Source organism: Pleurodeles waltl, chromosome 11, assembly GCF_031143425.1.
Source record: "Pleurodeles waltl isolate 20211129_DDA chromosome 11, aPleWal1.hap1.20221129, whole genome shotgun sequence".
Lineage (NCBI taxonomy): Eukaryota > Metazoa > Chordata > Amphibia > Caudata > Salamandridae > Pleurodeles > Pleurodeles waltl.
In genome coordinates this window covers 936,404,232-936,429,194 of record NC_090450.1, presented here as the reverse complement: position 1 = coordinate 936,429,194, position 24,963 = coordinate 936,404,232, and the positions used below count along the sequence as shown (strand labels likewise).

The 24,963-nt window shown below is 49.4% G+C and overlaps 1 protein-coding gene across 2 annotated transcripts in view; it reads left to right on the top strand.

Moving 5' to 3' along the window:
* The window catches only part of GCN1 (GCN1 activator of EIF2AK4), a 1,158,386-nt gene that overhangs the window by 336,764 nt on the left and 796,659 nt on the right, over window positions 1–24,963 (top strand). For both annotated transcript variants that reach the window (XM_069215038.1, XM_069215039.1), the window contains exon 20: window positions 7,671–7,795. In XM_069215038.1, coding sequence (XP_069071139.1) covers window positions 7,671–7,795 — 125 coding nt within the window. The remainder of the gene's footprint in view (window positions 1–7,670; window positions 7,796–24,963) is intronic.

The window sequence follows — 24,963 nt, the reverse complement described above, 5'->3', positions numbered from 1 at the left end:
CAACACTGCACCCGGCGACCCCGACTCGACTGGTGGAGAACCAACACACACAGGCAATAAATGAGGAACACACACTCAGAGACAATTCCAGGCCAATAGGTTTTTGTTATAGAAAAATATATTTTCTTAGTTTATTTTAAGAACCACAGGTTCAAATTCTACATGTAATATCTCATTTGAAAGGTATTGCAGGTAAGTACTTTAGGAACTTTGAATAATTACAGTAGCATATATACTTTTCACATAAAACACAAATAGCTGTTTTAAAAGTGGACACAGTGCAATTTTCACAGTTCCTGGGGGAGGTAAAGTATTGGTATTTTTAGCAGGTAAGTAAATCACTTACAGGTCTCAGTTTTGGGTCCAAGGTAGCCCACCGTTGGGGGTTCAGAGCAACCCCAAAGTTACCACACCAGCAGCTCAGGGCCGGTCAGGTGCAGAGGTCAAAGAGGTGCCCAAAACACATAGGCTTCAATGGAGAGAAGGGGGTGCCCCGGTTCCAGTCTGCCAGCAGGTAAGTACCCGCGTCTTCGGAGGGCAGACCAGGGGCGTTTTGTAGGGCACCGGGGGGGGACACAAGTCCACACAGAAAGTACACCCTCAGCAGCGCGGGGGCGGCCGGGTGCAGTGTGCAAACAAGCGTCGGGTTCTCTGTAGGTTTCAATGGGAGACCAAGGGGTCTCTTCAGCGGTGCAGGCAGGCAAGGGGGGGGCTCCTCGGGGTAGCCACCACCTGGGCAAGGGAGAGGGCCTCCTGGGGGTCACTCCTGCACAGAAGTTCCGTTCCTTCAGGTGCTGGGGGCTGCGGGTGCAGGGTCTTTTCCAGCCGTCGGGACTTTAGGTTCAGGCAGTCGCGGTCAGGGGGAGCCTCGGGATTCCCTCTGCAGGCGTCGCTGTGGGGGCTCAGGGGGGGACAACTTTGGTTACTCACGGTCTCTGAATCGCTGGAGGGTCCTCCCTGAGGTGTTGGATCGCCACCAGTCGAGTCGGGGTCGCCGGGTGCAGTGTTGCAAGTCTCATGCTTCTTGCGGGGATTTGCAGGGGTCTTTAAATCTGCTCCTCTGTAACAAAGTTGCAGTTATTTTGAAGCAGTGCCGCTGTCCTCGGGAGTTTCTTGTCTTTCTTGAAGCAGGGCAGTCCTCTGAGGATTCAGAGGCCGCTGGTCCTTTGGAAAGCGTCGCTGGAGCAGGTTTCTTTGGAAGGCAGGAGACAGGCCGGTAAGACTGGGGCCAAAGCAGTTGGTGTCTTCTGTTCTTCTTCTGCAGGGGTTTTTCAGCTCAGCAGTCTTGTAGTTTCAGGAATCTAAATCTTTAGGTTCAGGGAAGCCCTTAAATACTAAATTTAAGGGTGTGTTTAGGTCTGGGGGGTTAGTAGCCAATGGCTACTAGCCCTGAGGGTGGGTACACCCTCTTTGTGCCTCCTCCCAAAGGGAGGGGGTCACAATCCTATCCCTATTGGGGGAATCCTCCATCTGCAAGATGGAGGATTTCTAAAAGTTAGTCACTTCAGCTCAGGACACCTTAGGGGCTGTCCTGACTGGCCAGTGACTCCTCCTTGTTATTCTCATTATTTCCCCCGGCCTTGCTGCCAAAAGTGGGGCCGTGGCCGGAGGGGGCGGCAACTCCACTAGCTGGAGTGCCCTGTGTTGCTGGAACAAAGGGGGTGAGCCTTTGAGGCTCACCAACAGGTGTTACAGCTCCTGCCTGGGGGAGGTGTTAGCATCTCCACCCAGTGCAGGCTTTGTTACTGGCCTCAGAGTGACAAAGGCACTCTCCCCATGGGGCCAGCAACATGTCTCGGTTGTGGCAGGCTGCTGGAACCAGTCAGCCTACACAGATAGTCGGTTAAGGTTTCAGGGGGCACCTCTAAGGTGCCCTCTGGGGTGTATTTTACAATAAAATGTACACTGGCATCAGTGTGCATTTATTGTGCTGAGAAGTTTGATACCAAACTTCCCAGTTTTCAGTGTAGCCATTATGGTGCTGTGGAGTTCGTGTAAAACAGACCCCCAGACCATATACTCTTATGGCTACCCTGCACTTACAATGTCTAAGGTTTTGCTTAGACACTGTAGGGGCACAGTGCTCATGCACTGGTGCCCTCACCTATGGTATAGTGCACCCTGCCTTAGGGCTGTAAGGCCTGCTAGAGGGGTGACTTATCTATACTTGCATAGGCAGTGAGAGGCTGGCATGGCACCCTGAGGGGAGTGCCATGTCGACTTACTCGTTTTGTTCTCACCAGCACACACAAGCTGGCAAGCAGTGGGTCTGTGCTGAGTGAGGGGTCTCCAGAGTGGCATAAGACATGCTGCAGCCCGTAGAGACCTTCCCTGGCATCAGGGCCCTTGGTACCAGGGGTACCATTTACAAGGGACTTATCTGGATGCCAGGGTGTGCCAATTGTGGATACAAAAGTACAGGTTAGGGAAAGAACACTGGTGCTGGGGCCTGGTTAGCAGGCCTCAGCACACTTTCAATTCAAAACATAGCATCAGCAAAGGGAAAAAGTCAGGGGGTAACCATGCCAAGGAGGCATTTCCTTACACCTGGCGGTGAGCCTCAAAGACTCACCCCCTTTGTTACAGCGCCCCAGGGCGTCCCAGCTACTGGAGATGCCCGCCCCTCTGGCCACTGCCCCCACTTTTGGTGGCAAGGCTGAAGGAGATAATGAGAAAAACAATGAGGAGTCACCCATCAGTCAGGACAACCCCTAAGGTTCCCTGAGCTGAGGTGACCCCTGCCTTTAGAAATTCTCCATCTTAGTTTTTGGAGGATTCCCCCAATAGGATTAGGGACGTGCCCCCCTCCCCACAGGGAGGAGGCACAAAGACGGTGTAACCACCCTCCAGGACAGTAGCCATTGGCTACTGCCCTCCCAGACCTAAACACACACCCCTAAATCTAGTATATAGGGGCACCCCAGAACCCGGGAAATCGGATTCCTGCAACCTTAACTACAAAGAAGGACTGCTGACCTACAAGCCTGCAGGGACGACGGACGATAACAACGGCTTTTTCCCCAGCCCTACCGGCCTGTCTCCAGAGTCGGAAACCTGCAACCAGCGACGCATCCCACAGGGACCAGCCACCTCTGAAGCCTCAGAGGACTGCCCTCAAAAAGAGCTACATCTTTGCAACAAAGAAGCAATGTAGGAAGTTGGCTCTGTATGCACTATTTCAAAGTAAGGAATAGTATGCACAGAGTCCAAGGGTTCCCCTTAGAGGTAAGATAGTGGCAAAAAGAGATAATACTAATACTCTATTTTGTGGTAGTGTGGTCGAGCAGTAGGCTTATCAAAGGAGTAGTGTTAAGCATTTGTTGTACATACACACAGGCAATAAATGAGGAACACACACTCAGAGACAATTCCAGGCCAATATGTTTTTGTATAGAAAAATATATTTTCTTACTTTATTTTAAGAACCACAGGTTCAAATTTTACATGTAATATCTCAAATGAAAAATATTGCAGGTAAGTACTTTAGGAACTTTGAATAATCACAATAGCTTATATACTTTTCAAATAAACCACATATAGCTATTTTAAAACTAGACACAGTGCAATTTTCACAGTTCCTAGGGGAGGTAATTAATTGTTAGTTCTTGCAGGTAAGTAAACCACCCCGGGTTCAAGTTTGGGTCCAAGGTAGCCCACCGTTGGGGGTTCAGAGCAACCCCAAAGTTACCACACCAGCAGCTCAGGGCCGGTCAGGTGCAGAGTTCAAAGTGGTGCCCAAAACGCATAGGCTTCAATGGAGACGGGGGTGCCCCGGTTCCAGTCTGCCAGCAGGTAAGTACCCGCGTCTTCGGAAGGCAGACCAGGGGGGTTTTGTAGGGCACCGGGGGGGACACAAGCAGGCTCCGAAAGTACACCCTCAGCGGCACGTGGGCGGCTGGGTGCAGAGTGCAAACAGGCGTCGGGTTTTCAATAGGTTTCAATGGGGAAACCCGGGGGTCTCTTCAGCTAAGCAGGCACAGGGGGGGGGCTCCTCTGGGTCACCACCACCTGCGCTAGGAAGAGGTTCGCCTGGAGTTCGCTCCTGCACTGGAGTCTGGTTCCTTCAGGTCCTGGGGGCTACGGGTGCAGTTTGTTTTCCAGGCGTCGGGTTCCTTGAAACAGGCAGTCGCGGTCAGGGGGAGCCTCTGGATTCCCTCTGCAGGCGTCGCTGTGGGGACCAGGGGGGGGGTCAACTCTGGCTACTCACGTGCTCGCAGTCGCCGGGGAGTCCTCCCTGTAGAGTTCGTTTTCCGCAGGTCGAGCCGTGGGTGTCTAGTGCAAAGTGGAAACCGGCAGGAAACGTGTGGTCTTTAAAAGTTGCTTCTTTGTTGCAATGTTGCAATTTTGTGGAACAGGGCCGCTGTCCTCGTGAGTTTGTTGGTCCTTTTAGATGCAGGGTAGTCCTCTGAGGCTTCAGAGGTCGCTGGACCCTGGGGCATGCGTCGCTGTTGCAGTTTTTCTTGAAGTGGGGAGACAGGCCGGTAGGGCTGGGGCCAAAGCAGTTGGTGTCTCCGTCTTCTCTGCAGGGCTTCAGGTCAGCAGTCCTTCTTCCGGTTGCAGGAATCTAGTTTCCTAGTTTCTGGGGAGCCCCTAAATACTGAATTTAGGGGTGTGTTTAGGTCTGGGAGGGCAGTAGCCAATGGCTACTATCCTTGAGGGTGTCTACACCCTCTTTGTGCCTCCTTCCTGAGGGAAGGGGGGCACATCCCTATTCCTATTGGGGGAATCCTCCAAAATCAAGATGGAGGATTTCTAAAGGCAGGGGTCACCTCAGCTCAGGACACCTTCGGGGCTGTCCTGACTGGTGGGTGACTCCTCCTTGTTTTTATCATTATCTCCCCTGGACTTGCCACCAAAAGTGGGGGCTGTGTCCAGGGGGGCGGGCGTCTCCACTAGCTGGAGTGCCCTGGCGCATTGTAACACGAAGCCTGAGCCTTTGAGGCTCACTGCTAGGTGTTACAGTTCCTGCAGGGGGAAGGTGTGAAGCATCTCCACCCAGAGCAGGCTTTTGTTTCTGTCCTCAGAGAGCACAAAGACCCTCACCACATGGGGTCAGAAACTCGTCTCTCAGCAGCAGGCTGGCACAGACCAGTCAGTCCTGCACTGAACAATTGGGTAAAATACAGGGGGCATCTCTGAGATGCCCTCTGTGCATTTTTTTAATAAATCTAACACTGGCATCAGTGTGGGTTTATTATTCTGAGAAGTTTGATACCAAACTTCCCAGTATTCAGTGTAGCCATTATGGAGCTGTGGAGTTCGTTTTTGTCAAACTCCCAGACCATATACTTAATATGGCCACAACTGTACTTACAATGTCTAAGAATAGACTTAGACACTGTAGGGGCATATTGCTCATGCAGCTATGCCCTCACCTGTGGTATAGTGCACCCTGCCTTAGGGCTGTAAGACCTGCTAGAGGGGTGACTTACCTATGCCACAGGCAGTATTTTGTGTGCATGGCATCCTGAGGGGGATGCCGTGTCGACTTTGCCTTTTTCTCCCCACCAACACACACAATCTACAATGGCAGTGTGCGTGTGTTAGGTGAGGGGTCTGGCACAACATATGCTGCAGCCCTTAGGGACCTTCCCTGGTCACAGGGCCCTTGATACCACTAGTACCTTTTACAAGGGACTTATCGGTGTTCCAGGGGTATGCCAATTGTTGAAACAATGCTACATTTTAAGTGAAAGAACACTGGTGCAGGGGCCTGGTTAGCAGGGTCCCAGGACACGTCTCAGTCAAGTCAGCATCAGAATCAGGCAAAAAGTGTGGGGTAACTGCAACAGGAAGCCATTTCCTTACAGCGTGTCTTTGTGTCCCTAGCTTAAGCTGCCATTCAGGCAGACCTTCTCCCTCAGTCTGGTGAGAAGGTGCTGTACCCCAATCTCCATGGGCTCCACCTTGATGCCTGGAGATAGAATGGGGGCATTTAAGCTCCTTTCAGCTGCTACCAAAGGTGGATTACATAATCCTGTCAGCTAGTTGCAGCTTTGTTTCATGGTATGCAGACTGCGGCATAGATCCTCTTGAGGCTTGTTTGTCACAGATCCTAAAGTTAGCACTCTGCTGAGCCCAGAAGGGGTTGCTTTTGGCTTTAAGGGGTATTTGACTGCGTTTTTAGCATTCCTCTATCCCACAGATCTGCCTTTCATGTTCAGATCTCCCACTGTGGTAAGTTGTTTCTGAAGGGGTTGACGAATTTGCATCTGCCAGCTCCCTTTCTTGTATCCTTGTGTGACCTTAATCTCCTTTTCATGTTTTGGTAGAGTCTCCATTTAACCTCTTCACAGTTGCCAGTTGCAGATGTTAACCTTTAAAATAGTGTTTTTGTTGGCAGTCTCCTTGGCAAAATGGGTCAATAAATTACAGGCCTTGAGTTCTGTCTGGCATTCACCTCATTTTTCTCTGGCAAACTGGTGTTGCAAACCAGGGCTGCTTTTGTTCCTAAGGTAGTGAGTCCTTTTACATGGGTAAGTCCTTCACACTACTGATCTTTTATACCCACAAATTAGGAGGAATGGTTTGAATCCTCAGTGTGTGGTTAGTTTCTGCCTTGATTGTACCAAGGATATACGACTGCATGACCAGCTCTTTGGGTAAGGCAGTTCCAAGAAAGGCAAAGCGTCCAGAAGCAGATGCTGTCCAAATGGATCATCCTCTACATCAATACTTGCTAGGTTTTGGGCAAGAAGGACTACACAGGAGGAATCAGGCTCATTCCACGCGGGCCAAACATTCAACCTCTTATTGCAGAGATCTACATAGCGGCTTCTTTGGCATAACTACACGTTTACTAAGCATAACTAGCCGATTTCCGAAGTACATAGGGATGGCCGCTTCGCCAGATCAGTTCTGAATATTTTCCTCACATAACCATCCTTCAGCCCTCCCCTAGGGAAGGATAATGCTTTGGAATCTATTCTACAGATGAGAGAGTCTACCTGTAGAATTACCCCATCAGAAGAAAATATTACTTACCTGCGGTAATAATCTTTCTGTAAATACTCTAGCTACCTGTGAATTTCACACCATTCTCATCCACCTCCCTGTTTCATAGATCTGTTTTAGGGAAAGTTATTGAGTTCCAAGTTCAAGTTTGGTACTGCACTACTTAATGTTCATCCCCTACTAGTGACTTAAGAACTTTGGGGTTTCTGAATCCAGTCTGACTATTCTGCAGGTGAGGAATCGGCATGTAGATAAATGTGTCCACCAGAAAGAACATTACCACAGGTGAGTAAAGTTTTGTTGTGTATGCAGACTTGACTAAGGGTGTTTTCTGCTGCCTGGGTAAATATTGTCCCCTTTGACGGTGTGTTTCTCTTCCCTTGCTTGGTGGGACATGTGAATGTGGAGTTGGTTCATGGTTATGGGCTTTGGGCTTATGAGAGCGGACTCTCTATCTGTACATTTGGAATACACGATCATAGCAAGACACTGAATGTTTGGAATCTCTGGCTGCAGTGTCTGTTAGGGACGTAGTCTCACCCACTGGTAAAAGAAGGTTCATGAAGGTTGTGTCCAGGGCAACTCTGTTAGGTATGTATGAATGTGTCATTCTTCAGAATTCACCCATGGTTTTGCAGTCCATGTTATGCATAACTACTGATTGTTTTCCCAGGTTTTGTAGGTAACTCACTCTTTCCTCTTCTTTTTCCTTGCAGTAGTTGCCCAATCTGGCCTCTGGCCAGCTTTGCTTCTCAAGATGAAATTGGACCCAGTGGAGTTTGTACACAAACACCTTGATGATATTCTTCCTAGAATCACTTCTAGAAAAACCATAGACCAGGTAAATCAGCATGTTGGCTTAAAGTTGTGAAATGCTTCATTGAAGCTACACTTTTGGTACAAGCCTTCTGTGGCACATTTGAGTTTGCTTTGATAATTTCTAGCATCATTCTCCAGTCTGTCAGTGGTTGCTATCAGTGGTGGCTGGTGAACTTGGAAACTGGTGGGGCGAAAGTACATGCCCTAGTTCCAAGGTAGTAAGCAAAGTTAAAAAGCCCCCATATCCTTGAAAGGGATTCGGGGGGGGGGGTTTGGGGAGTCCGGCTAGGAACTCTGAAAGCAATCTGAGCCTGGAAATATTTTTGAATTGAGAAAGCACTTTTTGCATAGGTTAACTTTTCAAGTTGGACACCCCAGCTTTGCATTAGCAGGGCATCCCGGGGATGTTGTTTTGAGTTGTTAAAATTCTCGGCCCCAGCAATGTAGCCCTTGGGTGCCTTTTAGAACAACTGAAGCTCACACAAATATTTTGAGAGAATTTCAGTATTGAAAGGATGTTTTTAAAAGGTTTCACATGTAATTACAGATTTTTCTTTTGAGTGGACATTATATTTCTTTAGCATAGAAGCTGGGTCTAGTAGCTTGGTGGACTAGCATGACAAAACTGTTAATTCCACCTTGTCCACTCAGCCTTTCATCTCTCAACGGTTGCTTCTCCTTGAACGTTATCATTCAACAGGCTGAGAGGCCCAAGGGGAGACAGTTATGATAAACAAATACTTATGTTATAGCAACTTCTTTTAATACCTGGGCATCTTCCCTCATTTATACGTGTAGTAATGACGTTGTTGCCATTTTTATAGTGCACAATTTGCCATTTGCATGGCCTCACTGCCCTTTCCTGTCCGTGATTTGGAACAAGTAATCTGAAAGCGAGTAACTTTGAGGTCATTAGCTTAGCTGGCTATACAAATCTTACATTGAGTCAATCTTTAAACATCTTATCCAAGCCTAAACATTGCTTTTTAATATTATTTTTTAATATTATTTGATTTAGGGTTTTTGGCAGAGTGTATTGTAAACACCAAGGGGTTCATGGCACAGACAAATTAATCTGTGGATGTACTGCAGTGACAAATGAAAATTGTTTTCAGTTTCTTGCTGAAAGTGGTGAGAACGAATGGTGCGTGGTGTCAGGAGGAATAGAGAAGCTACGCCACTAATGTGAGGACAAGTCTGCTTGGAAAGGAAACATATTTTTGAATTTTGTGGGAAAGTGTTAGTAAAACTAATCAGATTTTACAAAGTAGCCTCTTCCCTCATGCAAGCGTCAAAGGCCGCAGAATACCACTATATGAACCTAGCCCTAATTACTATTGCAGAATATGAGTTCGGAGCATGATAAGGCCAGCTTTTCTGTGAATGAAAGAATAGAGACATTCCTCTGGGAGCAAGAGATTTATTGAAACACAGAACAAGAAATCACCTTTACACCCTACATACATCACAAGGCTATTCTATGGTGGCATCTGTATGGGGAGCACAATAGTCTTCTTCTTCTTATGCAATGTTCAAAATGAAGGAATACAGGCATTCCCCAGGGAAAGGAGTCAAATAAACGTCTTCAAAAAGAAGAATAGATTGCCTGTATATCATACATAAATAGTAGAACGTTACACTGGCAGAACCTGCAAAGTTAGAAGTAGATTTATAGATCTTTCTTTGTTGACATCCAGAGTTTTTGCTGAAAGTCCTTCAAACAGCATAGGAGAGAAAGGATATGAAATCATTTAGGACATGTACTCTCAGAACAAATGCAATGTCAAAGGCACCAACTTAACAACAGACCCTCTGGATAATAAACAGGTGATTTTTCGAATCTTAAACTCACTTTAATCTGTACATGGTTGGCCTGCCAATAACCTAGGCGAAACCGTCCTCCTCATGATAACTACTGCAAAAAATGAAGACAAACTGCTTCCTTTTAGAGGATGATGTAGGCAGTCAGGGGCAAATAGGAGTCACCAGCCATGAGACACTCCGGATCGTGGAAAAAGAAAAAGGACAGCACATCAAAGCTTGGGCAGGGATCTCTAGCCAGCTGTTAGATGTGTGCAGAAGCATGTCTCACTTCCACAGTTACTGTTCTGACTGGAGAGAGATGGAGTAGCTAAGGAGAATGGAATCAAAAAAACACCTGAAAGTGAGCTTATGTCCCACGAATAGAAGAGCTCAATGGTTGGAAATGGTGTCCAAAACTCCAGGCAATACACCTGATATCTTCGGGGATGAGCACACACAGGAGGAGCCACACCAAGAGGAGTCCTTCTCCATCGAGAACTCAGGTGGATAATCCAACATTGAAAGTCAACCAATGACTTTGGCGCAACCTGTGAGTAGAATAACCCCCACTCCCCAAACAAAGACTTTGAAAAAGCCCCACCAAGAGGTCATCGGATCACTACTGCCTTAGGGCCATGGTCTGATCCGAATATCACATTTGGATGCCCTGCCTCCCGGCCCAGCACCGAAGATAGCCAAGACTGTCGTCTTTGGCATCAACCTCCGGCTTGGTTGGTTCCCATATAGCTGACCGATTGACCCGAGCGCTTCTGCACCGATCAAGAAAGCCCTACAAAAAGGGTTTCCGGTAGGAGAATGTTATTGGAGTGGGACAGGGACATACACCAACAGGAGAAAAAAAACGACCTCCAAATCAAGGTTCTAAATATATAATCCCACAAATGTAATATGTAGGCTGGCAATCCTAGGCAAAAATGTATACTCATCAAAATTGTATTTACCATGCATCTTATTTTTTCTTATTGTAATACTTGAATATATATTTTTTTAATCATATAACAAACTAATATAATTATCTAATATTCAGGACCAGAAAATCCTACTCCCTAGCATGTAAAAGACAAAAACCACTGTAAGGAAATGCCTCCTTGGCATGGTTGCCCCCTGACTTTTTGCCTTTGCTGATGCTATGTTTACAATTGAAAGTGTGCTGAGGCCTGCTAACCAGGCCCCAGCACCAGTGTTCTTTCCCTAACCTGTACTTTTGTATCCACAATTGGCAGACCCTGGCATCCAGATAAGTCCCTTGTAACTGGTACTTCTAGTACCAAGGGCCCTGATGCCAAGGAAGGTCTCTAAGGGCTGCAGCATGTCTTATGCCACCCTGGAGACCTCTCACTCAGCACAGACACACTGCTTGCCAGCTTGTGTGTGCTAGTGAGGACAAAACGAGTAAGTCGACATGGCACTCCCCTCAGGGTGCCATGCCAGCCTCTCACTGCCTATGCAGTATAGGTAAGACACCCCTCTAGCAGGCCTTACAGCCCTAAGGCAGGGTGCACTATACCATAGGTGAGGGTACCAGTGCATGAGCATGGTACCCCTACAGTGTCTAAACAAAACCTTAGACATTGTAAGTGCAGGGTAGCCATAAGAGTATATGGTCTGGGAGTTTGTCAAACACGAACTCCACAGCACCATAATGGCTACACTGAAAACTGGGAAGTTTGGTATCAAACTTCTCAGCACAATAAATGCACACTGATGCCAGTGTACATTTTATTGTAAAATACACCCCAGAGGGCACCTTAGAGGTGCCCCCTGAAACTTAACCGACTATCTGTGTAGGCTGACTAGTTTTAGCAGCCTGCCACAAACCGAGACATGTTGCTGGCCCCATGGGGAGAGTGCCTTTGTCACTCTGAGGCCAGTAACAAAGCCTGCACTGGGTGGAGATGCTAACACCTCCCCCAGGCAGGAATTGTCACACCTGGCGGTGAGCCTCAAAGGCTCACCTCCTTTGTGCCAACCCAGCAGGACACTCCAGCTAGTGGAGTTGCCCGCCCCCTCCGGCCAGGCCCCACTTTTGGCGGCAAGGCCGGAGAAAATAATGAGAAAAACAAGGAGGAGTCACTGGCCAGTCAGGACAGCCCCTAAGGTGTCCTGAGCTGAAGTGACTCTAACTTTTAGAAATCCTCCATCTTGCAGATGGAGGATTCCCCCAATAGGGTTAGGATTGTGACCCCCTCCCCTTGGGAGGAGGCACAAAGAGGGTGTACCCACCCTCAGGGCTAGTAGCCATTGGCTACTAACCCCCCAGACCTAAACACGCCCTTAAATTTAGTATTTAAGGGCTACCCTGAACCCTAGAAAATTAGATTCCTGCAACTACAAGAAGAAGGACTGCCCAGCTGAAAACCCCTGCAGCGGAAGACCAGAAGACGACAACTGCCTTGGCTCCAGAAACTCACCGGCCTGTCTCCTGCCTTCCAAAGATCCTGCTCCAGCGACGCCTTCCGAAGGGACCAGCGACCTCGACATCCTCTGAGGACTGCCCCTGCTTCGAAAAGACAAGAAACTCCCGAGGACAGCGGACCTGCTCCAAGAAAAGCTGCAACTTTGTTTCCAGCAGCTTTAAAGAACCCTGCAAGCTCCCCGCAAGAAGCGTGAGACTTGCAACACTGCACCCGGCGACCCCGACTCGGCTGGTGGCGATCCAACACCTCAGGAGGGACCCCAGGACTACTCTGATACTGTGAGTACCAAAACCTGTCCCCCCTGAGCCCCCACAGCGCCGCCTGCAGAGGGAATCCCGAGGCTTCCCCTGACCGCGACTCTTTGAACCTAAAGTCCCGACGCCTGGGAGAGACCCTGCACCCGCAGCCCCCAGGACCTGAAGGACCGGACTTTCACTGGAGAAGTGACCCCCAGGAGTCCCTCTCCCTTGCCCAAGTGGAGGTTTCCCCGAGGAATCCCCCCCTTGCCTGCCTGCAGCGCTGAAGAGATCCCGAGATCTCTCATAGACTAACATTGAAAACCCGACGCTTGCTTCTACACTGCACCCGGCCGCCCCCGCGCTGCTGAGGGTGAAATTTCTGTGTGGACTTGTGTCCCCCCCGGTGCCCTACAAAACCCCCCTGGTCTGCCCTCCGAAGACGCGGGTACTTACCTGCAAGCAGACCGGAACCGGGGCACCCCCTTCTCTCCATTCTAGCCTATGTGTTTTGGGCACCACTTTGAACTCTGCACCTGACCGGCCCTGAGCTGCTGGTGTGGTGACTTTGGGGTTGCTCTGAACCCCCAACGGTGGGCTACCTTGGACCAAGAACTAAGCCCTGTAAGTGTCTTACTTACCTGGTTAACCTAACAAATACTTACCTCCCCTAGGAACTGTGAAAATTGCACTAAGTGTCCACTTTTAAAACAGCTATTTGTGAATAACTTGAAAAGTATACATGCAATTTTGATGATTTGAAGTTCCTACAGTACTTACCTGCAATACCTTTCGAACGAGATATTACATGTAGAATTTGAACCTGTGGTTCTTAAAATAAACTAAGAAAAGATATTATTCTATACAAAAACCTATTGGCTGGATTTGTCTCTGAGTGTGTGTACCTCATTTATTGTCTATGTGTATGTGCAACAAATGCTTAACACTACTCCTTGGATAAGCCTACTGCTCGACCACACTACCACAAAATAGAGCATTAGTATTATCTATTTTTACCACTATTTTACCTCTAAGGGGAACCCTTGGACTCTGTGCATGCTATTCCTTACTTTGAAATAGCACATACAGAGCCAACTTCCTACAACCACTCTACCTCAGTTATACCATTCATACTCATTCAACATTCCATAAAAATCTACCCTGTCACCCCCACTGCAGAACAAACACAATTAATCAAAAAGCATATAATATATTTTTAAAAAGACATTAAATGCAGAATTCTATGTAGCGCAAATTTGTGTTGCTTATTGTGGCCATATGAAAGCTCCCCTGATAATCATATCTTTCCACCTCTATAAATAGAAATCATTGTTACACTATATTTCTGGTCAAGGTCCCTCTAATACTCAAACACCAATTCATAAATTATCAGTTTCTTCCATAGTTCTTGAGTCTATTCATAGATAGATAGTTAAAGTTAGAAATCTTGCAGTAGGGGGCTACCAACAAGATGCACAGCACTCACTTCCTGTGTGGGGATTCCATCAGTAGTCGTCTAAAATCCAAGTGTGGACTGCTGAAACTGTGCCAGCACGTGTTTAGGTGCTGGGTGAGTGCCAGGCCGCTCCTTTCTATGGGCACATTCAAATATGACAAAGAATGAAAACACAGAATGTAGTCTGGGTTCCGGATTATGGAAACGTCTCCACTCGTGTCCTGCTTCTGTCTTGTACCTAGAATCTGCTGATCTATAATATACCCCAGGCACACTGCGTAGAGCCAAATGCTGATCATAAAACGTCTGATTCCAGTGCTTTTCAAGAGAGCCAAGGCTCTGCACAAAAGTACGCTGTCCCAGTCAGCCCTTATGCCTACATTCTGATGCTGTCATTTGGTGAACTTTCACGGATCTCCTCAGATGTCCATGTCCAAAAGGGACCACTGCAAACGAATACAACCCAATCAAGAAAGCCCCCCCCCCCACACCTACAAATTAGAGGAAGTTAACCTTTGAAGAGGCCTTGGACATTTCTCCACCAGGAGTTGCTTTGTGCGTCTGGTTTCTCTCACCTCAGCAGCTGCGGGAGAGGGTGCCTGCGTGTAGAGGCTGCAGGAGTCTTCAGGGAGTACAGGAGGGGTAAACCACGATGGACTTGGGCTGTGGACAACTGTGGGACCTTGCTTCCACCAGTGGTCTGCTTCGCCTGACCAGTGCAGTGGTGACTTCAAGGGTTGAGTCTTTGCGGTTTCGGAGGCTGCAGAGTCCCTTCCTTAGAGTTGGTTGGAGAGCAGGTCCGCTGCTCACAGGAGACTTGAGTCTTTTTTTATGGCAGGCAGTACTCCCTTGTTTCTCGAGGTTCAGCTGCAGAACCAGGCATGTTCTGGTGCAGAGTTCATCGAGGAGTGCAGACACGCCAGCGGGGTGGTACCAGGTCAGCTACTGCTGCGTCTCTTCTGCAGGTGCATCTTTTTTCCTTTTCTTCTTAGGTCGTCAGAATTTGAGTTCTTGAGTTTAGGTGTTCCACCAAACTACTCAATTTAGGGGCTTTACAGTGAGTGCCAGGTGACAGCCAATGGGTTGTCCACCTTTAGGGTGACTACACCCTTTCTATGAACACTTACGCTGGGAAGTGGGCATAACCCTAACCCTAGAGGCCTAATTCCTTCCAAACAATGTTGGAACAATTTAAAAGGTCGTGTTTACTTCAACTCGTCCATTTTAGAGCTGGGACTGGCATGAAGTGGGCACACTTCAAAGTAAGGAATAGTATGCACAGAGTCCAAGGGTTCCCCTTAGAGGTAAGATAGTGGCAAAAAGAGATAATACTAATGCTCTATTTTGTGGTAGTGTGGTCGAGCAGTAGGCTTATCAAAGGAGTAGTGTTAAGCATTTGTTGTACAAACACAAGCAATAAATGAGGAACACACATCCAGAGACAATTACAGGCCAATAGGTTTTTGTATAGAAAAATATATTTTCTTAGTTTATTTTAAGAACCACAGGTTCAAATTTTACATGTAATATCTCAAATGAAAGGTGTAAGGAAATGCCTCCTTGGCATGGTTACCCCCTGACTTTTTGCCTTTGCTGATGCTATGTTTTGAATTGAAAGTGTGCTGAGGCCTGCTAACCAGGCCCCAGCACCAGTGTTCTTTCCCTAACCTGTACTTTTGATTCCACTATTGGCACACCCTGGCATCCAGATAAGTCCCTTGTAACTGGTACCTCTAGTACCAAGGGCCCTGATGCCAGGGAAGGTCTCTAAGGGCTGCAGCATGTATTATGCCACCCTAGAGACCCCTCACTCAGCACAGACACACTGCTTACCAGCTTGTGTGTGCTAGTGAGAACAAAATGAGTAAGTCGACATGGCACTCCCCTCAGGTTGCCATGCCAGCCTCTCACTGCCTATGCAGTATAGGTAAGACACCCCTCTAGCAGGCCTTACAGCCCTAAGGCAGGGTGCACTATACCATAGGTGAGGGTACCAGTGCATGAGCACTGTGCCCCTACAGTGTCTAAGCAAAACCTTAGACATTGTAAGTGCAGGGTAGCCATAAGAGTATATGGTCTGGGAGTCTGTTTTACACGAACTCCACAGCACCATAATGGCTGCACTGAAAACTGGGAAGTTTGGTATCAAACTTCTCAGCACAATAAATGCACACTGATGCCAGTGTACATTTTATTGCAAAATACACCCCAGAGGGCACCTTAGAGGTGCCCCCTGAAACTTAACCGACTGTCTGTGTAGGCTGACTAGTTCCAGCAGCCTGCCACACTAGAGACCTGTTGCTGGCCCCATGGGGAGAGTGCCTTTGTCACTCTGAGGCCAGTAACAAAGCCTGCACTGGGTGGAGATGCTAACACCTCCCCCAGGCAGGAGCTGTAACACCTGGCGGTGAGCCTCAAAGGCTCACCCCTTTGTCACAGCACTGCAGGACACTCCAGCTAGTGGAGTTGCCCGCCCCCTCCGGCCCCGGCCCCCACTTTTGGCGGCAAGGCCGGAGAAAATAATGAGAATAACAAGGAGTCACTGGCCAGTCAGGACAGCCCCTAAGGTGTCCTGAGCTGAGGTGACTCTAACTTTCAGAAATCCTCCATCTTGCAGATGGAGGATTCCCCCAATAGGATTAGGGATGTGACCCCCTCCCCTTGGGAGGAGGCACAAAGAGGGTGTACCCACCCTCAGGGCTAGTAGCCATTGGCTACTAACCCCCCAGACCTAAACACGCCCTTAAAGTTAGTATTTAAGGGCTTCCCTGAACCTAAAGATTTAGATTCCTGCAACAACAAGAAGGACTGCCTAGCTGAAACCCCTGCAGAGGAAGACCAGAAGACAACAACTGCCTTGGCTCCAGAAACTCACCGGCCTGTCTCCTGCCTTCCAAGGAACTCTGCTCCAGCGACGCCTTCCAAAGGGACCAGCGACCTCTGAATCCTCTGAGGACTGCCCTGCTTCGACAACGACAAGAAACTCCCGAGGACAGCGGACCTGCTCCAAAAAGACTGCAACTTTACCCAAAGGAGCAGCTTTAAAGAACCCTGCAATCTCCCCGCAAGAAGCGTGAGACTTGCAACACTGCACCCGGCGACCCCGACTCGGCTGGTGGAGAACCAACACCTCAGGGAGGACCCCGGGACTACTCTACGACTGTGAGTACCAAAACCTGTCCCCCCTGAGCCCCCACAGCGCCGCCTGCAGAGGGAATCCCGAGGCTTCCCCTGACCGCGACTCTCTGAAACCTAAGTCCCGACGCCTGGAAAAGACCCTGCACCCGCAGCCCCCAGGACCTGAAGGACTGGACTTTCACTGCAGAAGTGACCCCCAGGAGTCCCTCTCCCTTGCCCAAGTGGAGGTTTCCCCGAGGAAGCCCCCCCCTTGCCTGCCTGCAGCGCTGAAGAGATCCCTTGATCTCTCATTGACTTCCATTGCGAACCCGACGCTTGTTCTAACACTGCACCCGGCCGCCCCCGCGCCGCTGAGGGTGAAATTTCTGTGTGGGCTTGTGTCCCCCCCGGTGCCCTACAAAACCCCCCTGGTCTGCCCTCCGAAGACGCGGGTACTTACCTGCTGGCAGACTGGAACCGGGGCACCCCCTTCTCTCCATTGAAGCCTATGCGTTTTGGGCACCCCTTTGACCTCTGCACCTGACCGGCCCTGAGCTGCTGGTGTGGTAACTTTGGGGTTGCTCTGAACCCCCAACGGTGGGCTACCTTGGACCAAGAACTGAACCCTGTAAGTGTCTTACTTACCTGGTAAAACTAACAAAAACTTACCTCCCCCAGGAACTGTGAAAATTGCACTGTGTCCACTTTTGAAATAGCTATTTGTGAATAACTTGAAAAGTATACATGCAATTGAAATGATTCAAAGTTCCTAATGTACTTACCTGCAATACCTTTCAAACAAGGTATTACATGTTAAATTTGAACCTGTGGTTCTTAAAATAAACTAAGAAAATATATTTTTCTATAACAAAACCTATTGGCTGGATTTGTCTCTGAGTGTGTGTGTAGGAAGTTGGCTCTGTATGCACTATTTCAAAGTAAGGAATAGTATGCACAGAGTCCAAGGGTTCCCCTTAGAGGTAAGATAGTGGCAAAAAGAGATAATACTAATGCTCTATTTTGTGGTAGTGTGGTCGAGCAGTAGGCTTATCCAAGGAGTAGTGTTAAGCATTTGTTGTACATACACATAGACAATAAATGAGGTACACACACTCAGAGACAAATCCAGCCAATAGGTTTTTGTATAGAAAAATATCTTTTCTTAGTTTATTTTAAGAACCACAGGTTCAAATTCTACATGTAATATCTCATTCGAAAGGTATTGCAGGTAAGTACTTTAGGAACTTCAAATCATCAAAATTGCATGTATACTTTTGAAGTTATTCACAAATAGCTGTTTTAAAAGTGGACACTTAGTGCAATTTTCACAGTTCCTAGGGGAGGTAAGTATTTGTTAGGTTAACCAGGTAAGTAAGACACTTACAGGGCTTAGTTCTTGGTCCAAGGTAGCCCACCGTTGGGGGTTCAGAGCAACCCCAAAGTCACCACACCAGCAGCTCAGGGCCGGTCAGGTGCAGAGTTCAAAGTGGTGCCCAAAACACATAGGCTAGAATGGAGAGAAGGGGGTGCCCCGGTTCCGGTCTGCTTGCAGGTAAGTACCCGCGTCTTCGGAGGGCAGACCAGGGGGGTTTTGTAGGGCACCGGGGGGGACACAAGCCCACACAGAAATTTCACCCTCAGCAGCGCGGGGGCGGCCGGGTGCAGTGTAGAAACAAGCGTCGGGTTTGTAATGGAAGTCAATGGGAGATCTAGGGATCTCTTCAGCGCTGCAGGCAGGCAAGGGGGGGGTTCCTCGGGGAAACCTCCACTTGGTCAAGGGAGAGGGACTCCTGGGGGTCACTCCTCCAGTGAAAGTCCGGTCCTTCAGGTCCTGGGGGCTGCGGGTGCAGGGTCTCTCCCAGGCGTCGGGACTTAGGATTCAAAGAGTCGCGGTCAGGGGAAGCCTCGGGATTCCCTCTGCAGGCGGCGCTGTGGGGGCTCAGGGGGGACAGGTTTTTGTACTCAGTCTTAGAGTAGTCCTGGGGTCCCTCCTGAGGTGTTGGATCGCCACCAGCCGAGTCGGGGTCGCCGGGTGCAGTGTTGCAAGTCTCACGCTTCTTGCGGGGAGCTTGCAGGGTTCTTTAAAGCTGCTGGAATCAAAGTTGCAGCTTTTCTTGGAGCAGGTCCGCTGTCCTCGGGAGTTTCTTGTCTTTTCGAAGCCGGGGCAGTCCTCAGAGGATGTCGAGGTCGCTGGTCCCTTTGGAAGGCGTCGCTGGAGCAGGATCTTTGGAAGGCAGGAGACAGGCCGGTGAGTTTCTGGAGCCAAGGCAGTTGTCGTCTTCTGGTCTTCCTCTGCAGGGGTTTTCAGCTAGGCAGTCCTTCTTCTTGTAGTTGCAGGAATCTAATTTTCTAGGGTTCAGGGTAGCCCTTAAATACTAAATTTAAGGGCGTGTTTAGGTCTGGGGGGTTAGTAGCCAATGGCTACTAGCCCTGAGGGTGGGTACACCCTCTTTGTGCCTCCTCCCAAGGGGAGGGGGTCACAATCCTAACCCTATTGGGGGAATCCTCCATCTGCAAGATGGAGGATTTCTAAAAGTTAGAGTCACTTCAGCTCAGGACACCTTAGGGGCTGTCCTGACTGGCCAGTGACTCCTCCTTGTTTTTCTCATTATTTTCTCCGGCCTTGCCGCCAAAAGTGGGGCCTGGCCGGAGGGGGCGGGCAACTCCACTAGCTGGAGTGTCCTGCTGGGTTGGCACAAAGGAGGTGAGCCTTTGAGGCTCACCGCCAGGTGTGACAATTCCTGCCTGGGGGAGGTGTTAGCATCTCCACCCAGTGCAGGCTTTGTTACTGGCCTCAGAGTGACAAAGGCACTCTCCCCATGGGGCCAGCAACATGTCTCGGTTTGTGGCAGGCTGCTAAAACTAGTCAGCCTACACAGATAGTCGGTTAAGTTTCAGGGGGTACCTCTAAGGTGCCCTCTGGGGTGTATTTTACAATAAAATGTACACTGGCATCAGTGTGCATTTATTGTGCTGAGAAGTTTGATACCAAACTTCCCAGTTTTCAGTGTAGCCATTATGGTGCTGTGGAGTTCGTGTTTGACAAACTCCCAGACCATATACTCTTATGGCTACCCTGCACTTACAATGTCTAAGGTTTTGTTTAGACACTGTAGGGGTACCATGCTCATGCACTGGTACCCTCACCTATGGTATAGTGCACCCTGCCTTAGGGCTGTAAGGCCTGCTAGAGGGGTGTCCTACCTATACTGCATAGGCAGTGAGAGGCTGGCATGGCACCCTGAGGGGAGTGCCATGTCGACTTACTCGTTTTGTCCTCACTAGCACACACAAGCTGGCAAGCAGAGTGTCTGTGCTGAGTGAGAGGTCTCCAGGGTGGCATAAGACATGCTGCAGCCCTTAGAGACCTTCCTTGGCATCAGGGCCCTTGGTACTAGAAGTACCAGTTACAAGGGACTTATCTGGATGCCAGGGTCTGCCAATTGTGGATACAAAAGTACAGGTTAGGGAAAGAACACTGGTGCTGGGGCCTGGTTAGCAGGCCTCAGCACACTTTCAATTGTAAACATAGCATCAGCAAAGGCAAAAAGTCAGGGGGCAACCATGCCAAGGAGGCATTTCCTTACAGTGTGTACCTCATTTATTGTCTGTGTATGTACAACAAATGCTTAACACTACTCCTTGGATAAGCCTACTGCTCGACCACACTACCACAAAATAGAGCATAAGTATTATCTCTTTTTACCACTATTTTACCTCTAAGAGGAACCCTTGGACTCTGTGCATGCTATTCCTTACTTTGAAATAGCACATACAGAGCCAACTTCCTACAAAAGGTATTGCAGGTAAGTACTTTAGGAACTTTGAATAATTACAGTAGCATATATACTTTTACATAAAACACATATAGCTATTTTAAAACTAGTCAGTGCAATTTTCAACAGTTCCTGGGGGAGGTAAGTATTTGTTAGTTTTTGTAGGTAAGTAAACCACCTACGGGGTTCAAGTTTGGGTCCAAGGTAGCCCACCGTTGGGGGTTCAGAGCAACCCCAAAGTTCCACACCAGCAGCACAGGGCTGGTCAGGTGCAGAGTTCAAAGTGGTGCCCAAAACACATAGGCTTCAATGGAGAAGGGGGTGCCCGGGTTCCAGGCTGCCAGCAGGTAAGTACCCGCGTCTTTGGAGGGCAGACCAGGGGGGTTTTGTAGGGCACCGGGGGGGACACAAGTTAGCACAGAAAGTACACCCTCAGCAGCACAGGGGCGGCCGGGTGCAGTGTACAAACACACGTCAGGTTTTCAATGAAAATCAATGGGAGACCAAGGTATCTCTTCAGCGATGCAGGCAAGGGGGGGGCTCCTCGGGGTAGCCACCACCTGGGCAAGGGAGAGGGCCTCCTGGGGGTCACTCCTGCGCTGGAATTCCGATCTTTCAGGTCCTGGGGGCTGCGGGTGCAGAGTCTTTTCCAGGCGTCGGGATCTGGGAGTCAGGCAGTCGCGGTCAGGGGGAGCCTCGGGATTCCCTCTGCAGGAGTCGCTGTGGGGGCTCAGGGGGGGGCAACTCTGGCTACTCACAGTCTCGTAGTCGCCGGGGAGTCCTCCCTGAAGTGTTGTTTCTCCACAAGTCGAGCCGGGGGTGTCGGGTGCAGAGTTGCAAGTCTCACGCTTCTGGCAGGAAACGCAGTTGTCTTGAAGTTGCTTCTTTGGAAACAAAGTTGCCGTCTTTGGTGAACAGAGCCGCTGTCCTCAGGAGTTTCTTGGTCCTTCTAGAGCAGGGCAGTCCTCTGAGGATTCAGAGGTCGCTGGTCCCTGGGGAGAGCGTCGCTGGAGCAGTGTCTTTAGAAGTGGGGAGACAGGCTGGTAGAGCTGAGGCCAAAGCAGTTGGTGTCTCAGTCTTCTCTGCAGGGTTTTTCAGCTTAGCAGTCCTCTTCTTCTTAGGTTGCAGGAATCTGAGTTCCTAGGTTCAGGGGAGCCCCTAAATACAGAATTTAGGGGTGTGTTTAGGTCAGGGAGGGCAGTAGCCAATGGCTACTAGCCCTGAGGGTGGCTACACCCTCTTTGTGCCTCCTCCCAAGGGTAAGGGGTCACATTCCTATCCCTATTGGGGAGATCCTCCATCTGCAAGATGGAGGATTCCTAAAAGTCGGACTCACTTCAGCTCAGGTTGCCTTAGGGGCTGTCCTGACTGGCCAGTGACTCCTCCTTGTTTTTCTCATTATCTCCTCCGGCCTTGCCGCCAAAAGTGGGGCCGTGGCCGGAGGGGGCGGGCAACTCCACTAGCTGGAATGCCCTGTGGTGCTGTAACAAAGGGGGTGAGCCTTTGAGGCTCACCACCAGGTGTTAAAGTCCTGCAAGGGGGAGGTGATAAGCATCTCCACCCAGTGCATGCTTTGTTACTAGCCACAGAGTGACAAAGGCACTCTCCCCATGTGGCCAGCAACATGTCTCGAGTGTGGCAGTGTAAGGAAATGCCTCCTTGGCATGGTTGCCCCCTGACTTTTTGCCTTTGCTGATGCTATGTTTACAATTGAAAGTGTGCTGAGGCCTGCTAACCAGGCCCCAGCACCAGTGTTCTTTCCCTAACCTGTACTTTTGTATCCACAATTGGCAGACCCTGGCATCCAGATAAGTCCCTTGTAACTGGTACTTCTAGTACCAAGGGCCCTGATGCCAAGGAAGGTCTCTAAGGGCTGCAGCATGTCTTATGCCACCCTGGAGACCTCTCACTCAGCACAGACTCACTGCTTACCAGCTTGTGTGTGCTAGTGAGAACAAACCGATTAAGTCGACATGGCACTCCCCTCAGAGTGCCATGCTAGCCTCTCACTGCCTATGCAAGTATAGGTCAGTCACCCCTCTAGCAGGCCTTACAGCCCTAAGGCAGTGTGCACTATACCATAGGTGAGGGTACCAGTGCATGAGCATGGTACCCCTACAGTGTCTAAACAAAACCTTAGACATTGTAAGTGCAGGGTAGCCATAAGAGTATATGGTCTGGGAGTTTGTCAAACACGAACTCCACAGCACCATAATGGCTACACTGAAAACTGGGAAGTTTGGTATCAAACTTCTCAGCACAATAAATGCACACTGATGCCAGTGTACATTTTATTGTAAAATACACCCCAGAGGGCACCTTAGAGGTGCCCCCTGAAACTTAACCGACTATCTGTGTAGGCTGACTAGTTCCAGCAGCCTGCCACACTAGAGACATGTTGCTGGCCCCATGGGGAGAGTGCCTTTGTCACTCTGAGGCCAGTAACAAAGCCTACACTGGGTGGAGATGCTAACACCTCCCCTAGGCAGGAGCTGTAACACCTGGCGGTGAGCCTCAAAGGCTCACCCCTTTGTCACAGCACCGCAGGACACTCCAGCTAGTGGAGTTGCCCGCCCCCTCCGGCCCCGGCCCCCACTTTTGGCGGCAAGGCCGGAGAAAATAATGAGAATAACAAGGAGGAGTCACTGGCCAGTCAGGACAGCCCCTAAGGTGTCCTGAGCTGAGGTGACTCTAACTTTTAGAAATCCTCCATCTTGCAGATGGAGGATTCCCCCAATAGGATTAGGGATGTGACCCCCTCCCCTTGGGAGGAGGCACAAAGAGGGTGTACTCACCCTCAGGGCTAGTAGCCATTGGCTACTAACCCCCCAGACCTAAACACGCCCTTAAATTTAGTATTTAAGGGCTACCTTGAACCCTAGAAAATTAGATTCCTGCAACAACAAGAAGGACTGCCCAGCTGAAAACCCCTGCAGAGGAAGACCAGAAGACAACAACTGCCTTGGCTCCAGAAACTCACCGGCCTGTCTCCTGCCTTCCAAAGAACTCTGCTCCAGCGACGCTTTCCAAAGGGACCAGCGACCTCTGCATCCTCTGAGGACTGCCCTGCTTCGACGACGACAAGAAACTCCCGAGGACAGCGGACCTGCTCCAAAAAGACTGCAACTTTGTTTCAAGAAGCAGCTTTAAAGAACCCTGCAACTCCCCGCAAGAAGCGTGAGACTTGCAACACTGCACCCGGCGACCCCGACTCGGCTGGTGGAGAACCAACCCCTCAGGGAGGACCCCCGGACTACTCTACGACTGTGAGTACCAAAACCTGTCCCCCCTGAGCCCCCACAGCGCCGCCTGCAGAGGGAATCCCGAGGCTTCCCCTGACCGCGACTCTCTGAAACCTAAGTCCCGACGCCTGGAAAAGACCCTGCACCCGCAGCCCCCAGGACCTGAAGGACCGGACTTTCACTGCAGAAGTGACCCCCAGGAGTCCCTCTCCCTTGCCCAAGTGGAGGTTTCCCCGAGGAAGCCCCCCCTTGCCTGCCTGCAGCGCTGAAGAGATCCCTTGATCTCTCATTGACTTACATTGCGAACCCGACGCTTGTTCTAACACTGCACCCGGCCGCCCCCGCGCCGCTGAGGGTGAAATTTCTGTGTGGGCTTGTGTCCCCCCCGGTGCCCTACAAAACCCCCCTGGTCTGTCCTCCGAAGACGCGGGTACTTACCTGCAAACAGACCGGAACCGGGGCACCCCCTTCTCTCCATTGAAGCCTATGCGTTTTGGGCACCACTTTGAACTCTGCACCTGACCGGCCCTGAGCTGCTGGTGTGGTGACTTTGGGGTTGCTCTGAACCCCCAACGGTGGGCTACCTTGGACCAAGAACTGAACCCTGTAAGTGTCTTACTTACCTGGTAAAACTAACAAAAAACTTACCTCCCCCAGGAACTGTGAAAATTGCACTAAGTGTCTGTAGGAAGTTGGCTCTGTATGTGCTATTTCAAAGTAAGGAATAGCATGCACAGAGTCCAAGGGTTCCCCTTAGAGGTAAAATAGTGGTAAAAATAGATAATACTAATGCTCTATTTTGTGGTAGTGTGGTCGAGCAGTAGGCTTATCCAAGGAGTAGTGTTAAGCATTTGTTGTACATACACATAGACAATAAATGAGGTACACACACTCAGAGACAAATCCAGCCAATAGGTTTTTATATAGAAAAATATATTTTCTTAGTTTATTTTAAGAACCACAGGTTCAAATTCTACATGTAATATCTCATTCGAAAGGTATTGCAGGTAAGTACTTTAGGAACTTCAAATCATCAAAATTGCATGTATACTTTTCAAGTTATTCACAAATAGCTGTTTTAAAAGTGGACACTTAGTGCAATTTTCACAGTTCCTAGGGGAG